Below are 3,254 nucleotides of genomic sequence, written 5' to 3' on the forward strand. Positions count from 1 at the left end.
GGCTCTTTCCATAATTTGGCTATTGTTGAGAGTGCTGCTATAAACATTGGGGTACAAGTGCCCCTATGCATCAATACTCCTAATTCCAGTTTTTAAAAAGTACTCCCTACCCCCAGTGTGGGACTAAAACTCATGACCCCAAGATCAAGAGTCACACGCTCTATTGACTAAGCCAGCCAGATGCCTCCCCCTCTGCTCCCCTGTATATTCACCGAATGCTATCTCATGGCAGGTGCTTCAGTTGGCACTGGAGATGGAGTGGTGAGTAAGATACAATCTGTGCCTCCAGGAAGTTCACAATTTACTGGGGGCAGATGGTCACATAAAACAATTACATTTTAGTGTGGAAAGTGCTGTAATTTGAAAATGTCCTGCAAGAAGAGGACCACTGATTGTGAATTTGGAAGATGGATTTCCTATCTCAGAAGAATTCAAGGCAACACAGAGGATGGGAACTTAAGTTCTCTTGGGATGGGCTGGGTGTGGGATCTATCTCTAAGTCAGGTAGTATCTTCATGCTACAGTTTAGACATTGGGTCTCTGAGGGGTTAAAGAACTCTATCTCTCATCTATCTATCTATCTATCTATCTATCATCTGTTTATCTATCCATCCATCCTTCCACCCATCCGCCCACTTATTTTTAATAACCCTTTAGACATCACATAGATACCACCTGAAGAAACCTGATGTAAACTTACAAGTCTGGACTGATAGCAGTGCTTCCTTTCATAAATAGCTTCTTGGTAAAATACCCCAGCTAGGCTGAGAGTTTGGTGCTGGCCTCTTCTCTCTTTGTCTCTGAAGGCATAAACTCTATCAGTGATTTCCTTCTGGCTCATGGTGGTCCTTCACTGAGCCTACCCCACTTGCTAGAGGAAGGAAGCTTTGTGGCATGAGTGGATGTCATGTGACTCCTAATCTCAGAACCCCAGAACCTCACTGTATGAGGGGCCGTATTGATACACACAGATCTCAGCCACTTTGAACAAAGTCCAGCATGGATGAGGGCAGTGTACAAATCAGTCAGTGCACAATCTTGCTGAAGCCCTGGGGTGTTGGAAGGCTGGAATTAGAGAAGGTTGTGTCAGAGCATGAGTAGACGCTGTGGGCAGAGGGTATTTATACTTCTCTTGCCCCTGGGGGGGGGCATATGATAGGAGGTATCAGTGAAGAGAGGAGTTGTGTATGGGTTGAGATGGACCTTTGGAAAGGGATGAGGTCACCAAGTGACCAAGTGTAGAAGGAGGGAAAGGAGGAGAAGCAGAAATAAGAATGCTGAGTGTCAAGAGGTATATTTTCTGAAGAGTCTGAAGGGTAAGTGGAGAGGTGAGAATCATGTTCTGCAAACCAAGGATGGAAAGGGGACAAGAGGAAGTGGTACAAAGAAAAACTGCAGGCAAAAGACAACTGAAATCATTCAAAGGCCATAGAGAGACCTTTAAAATAGAGACAGTAACACTGTCCTTACTGCCACCATCATCTGAGGGGACATTCATCTCCTAATAGGTGCCCCCTCCTCTAGTCTCCTCCCATTAGTCCAACCTCCATATACGAAGGGATTTTACTCTCCAGCTGATGAACATTCCTGAAGATTTCCCGTTGTCTGCAGGATAAACCCCCAAGTGCACAACAGTCCTTCAGGAACTAGTGCTAGACTCTGTCTCCAGTTTTATTTTTTATATTCTGCCCTTTACTCCAGCCACACGTGGGTGGATTTTCATGACTTTGTACACTCTTCTTTTTTGGACAGTTCTTTCCTTCTGTACATAACTAACTAAAGTCTACTCATCTTTCAATATCCAGCTCACAGATTGGCAAGGGATTAATACGTAATCCATGCACTTAATCAGTCTTTTGTATCATTTCAGATCACCCCACACAAATTGCTGCCTCCTGTGGCAACTTCATGGCTCGCATACACAATGTGACTGAATTCATTTTCCTAGGACTTTCTCCCAGCCGGGAGGCGCAGAAAGTTTGTTTTGTGCTATTTCTGCTTTCGTACACAGCAGTTGTGCTGGGGAATTCCCTCATTGTGCTCACTGTCACGACCAGCAGAAGTCTTGGTTCTCCCATGTACTTCTTCCTCAGCTGCCTGTCCTTTGTGGAGATCTGCTACTCCTCTACTACAGCCCCCAAACTTATCTCAGATTTGCTAGCTGAAAGGAAAGCAATATCACTGTGGGGCTGCATGACACAGCTTTTCTTTATGCACTTCTTTGGTGGTGCTGAGATCTTCCTGCTCACTGTGATGGCCTATGACCGCTATGTGGCTATCTGTAGGCCCCTCAACTACAGGACTATCATGAACCGGCAAGTGTGTGCTGTCCTGGTGGGAGTAGCATGGGTGGGGGGCTTTGTGCATTCCTTTGCCCAAATCCTCCTGCTCTTCCACTTGCCCTTCTGTGGCCCCAATGTGATTGACCACTATTTCTGTGACCTGCTTCCTCTGCTCAAACTTGCCTGCTCTGACACCTTCCTCGTCGGTCTGCTGATTGTTGCCAACGGGGGGACCTTGTCTGTGATCAGCTTTGGGATCATCTTAGCCTCCTATGTGGTCATTTTACTCCATCTGAGGACTCGAAGCTCTGAGGGGCGGAGTAAGGCCCTCTCCACCTGTGGGTCCCATATCACTGTGGTTACCTTATTCTTTGGGCCCTGCATCTTCATCTATATGAGGCCTTCCACCACCTTGTCTGTAGACAAGATGGTGGCCGTGTTCTACACCGTCATCACGCCGCTCCTCAACCCTGTCATCTACTCCCTGAGAAACGCTCAAGTGAAGAAGGCCATGAAGAAACTGTGGATCAGGACAATGAAGCTAGATGAGAAATAGAGGCTGACTCTTGGTATCGATCCTTGGGTTTAGAATGATGCTGAGTCCAAACTGAAGGGGCAGAATGGGGTGAAGGAAAGGTCACAGCACTTGTTATTTCTGGAGTAATTCTAATGGTCTCATCTCCAAACACTGTATTCAAATGACCTGTGAGATAGTTCCTCTTATGGATATATCTATAACTTGATTGCCCATTTTCTGTTAGATGTTTAGATTGTTTCTAATTTTTTTATTGCTATAAATAACACTGTGTTAAGTATTCTTGAATGGAAATCTTTATACTTCTGAAATTCTGTTTGACTCACTTGCTATAATGAATTTACTGTGTTAAAAGGGATAATGACCTTGATGTATAGTGTTAAATTGATTCTTAGAAAGATTGTAGGGGCATCTGGGTGGCTCAGTTGGCTGAGTGT

General features: G+C 45.1%; 1 protein-coding gene across 1 annotated transcript; it reads left to right on the forward strand.

Annotated features, from left to right (window-relative positions):
* Window positions 1-1,908: 1,908 nt before the first annotated feature.
* On the forward strand, window positions 1,909-2,838 carry LOC125176724 (olfactory receptor 4X2-like). Its single transcript, XM_047878527.1, has one exon. The coding sequence runs from the start codon at window positions 1,909-1,911 to the stop codon at window positions 2,836-2,838; it is 930 nt and encodes a 309-aa protein (XP_047734483.1).
* Window positions 2,839-3,254: the final 416 nt, after the last annotated feature.

Source organism: Prionailurus viverrinus, chromosome D1 (genome assembly GCF_022837055.1).
Source record: "Prionailurus viverrinus isolate Anna chromosome D1, UM_Priviv_1.0, whole genome shotgun sequence".
NCBI classification, from domain to species: domain Eukaryota; kingdom Metazoa; phylum Chordata; class Mammalia; order Carnivora; family Felidae; genus Prionailurus; species Prionailurus viverrinus.

What these genes read in the sequence shown, in the direction of transcription:
- LOC125176724 (XM_047878527.1), top strand. Translation starts at nt 1,909, where the DNA reads ATGGCTCGCATACACAATGTGACTGAATTCATTTTCCTAGGACTTTCT.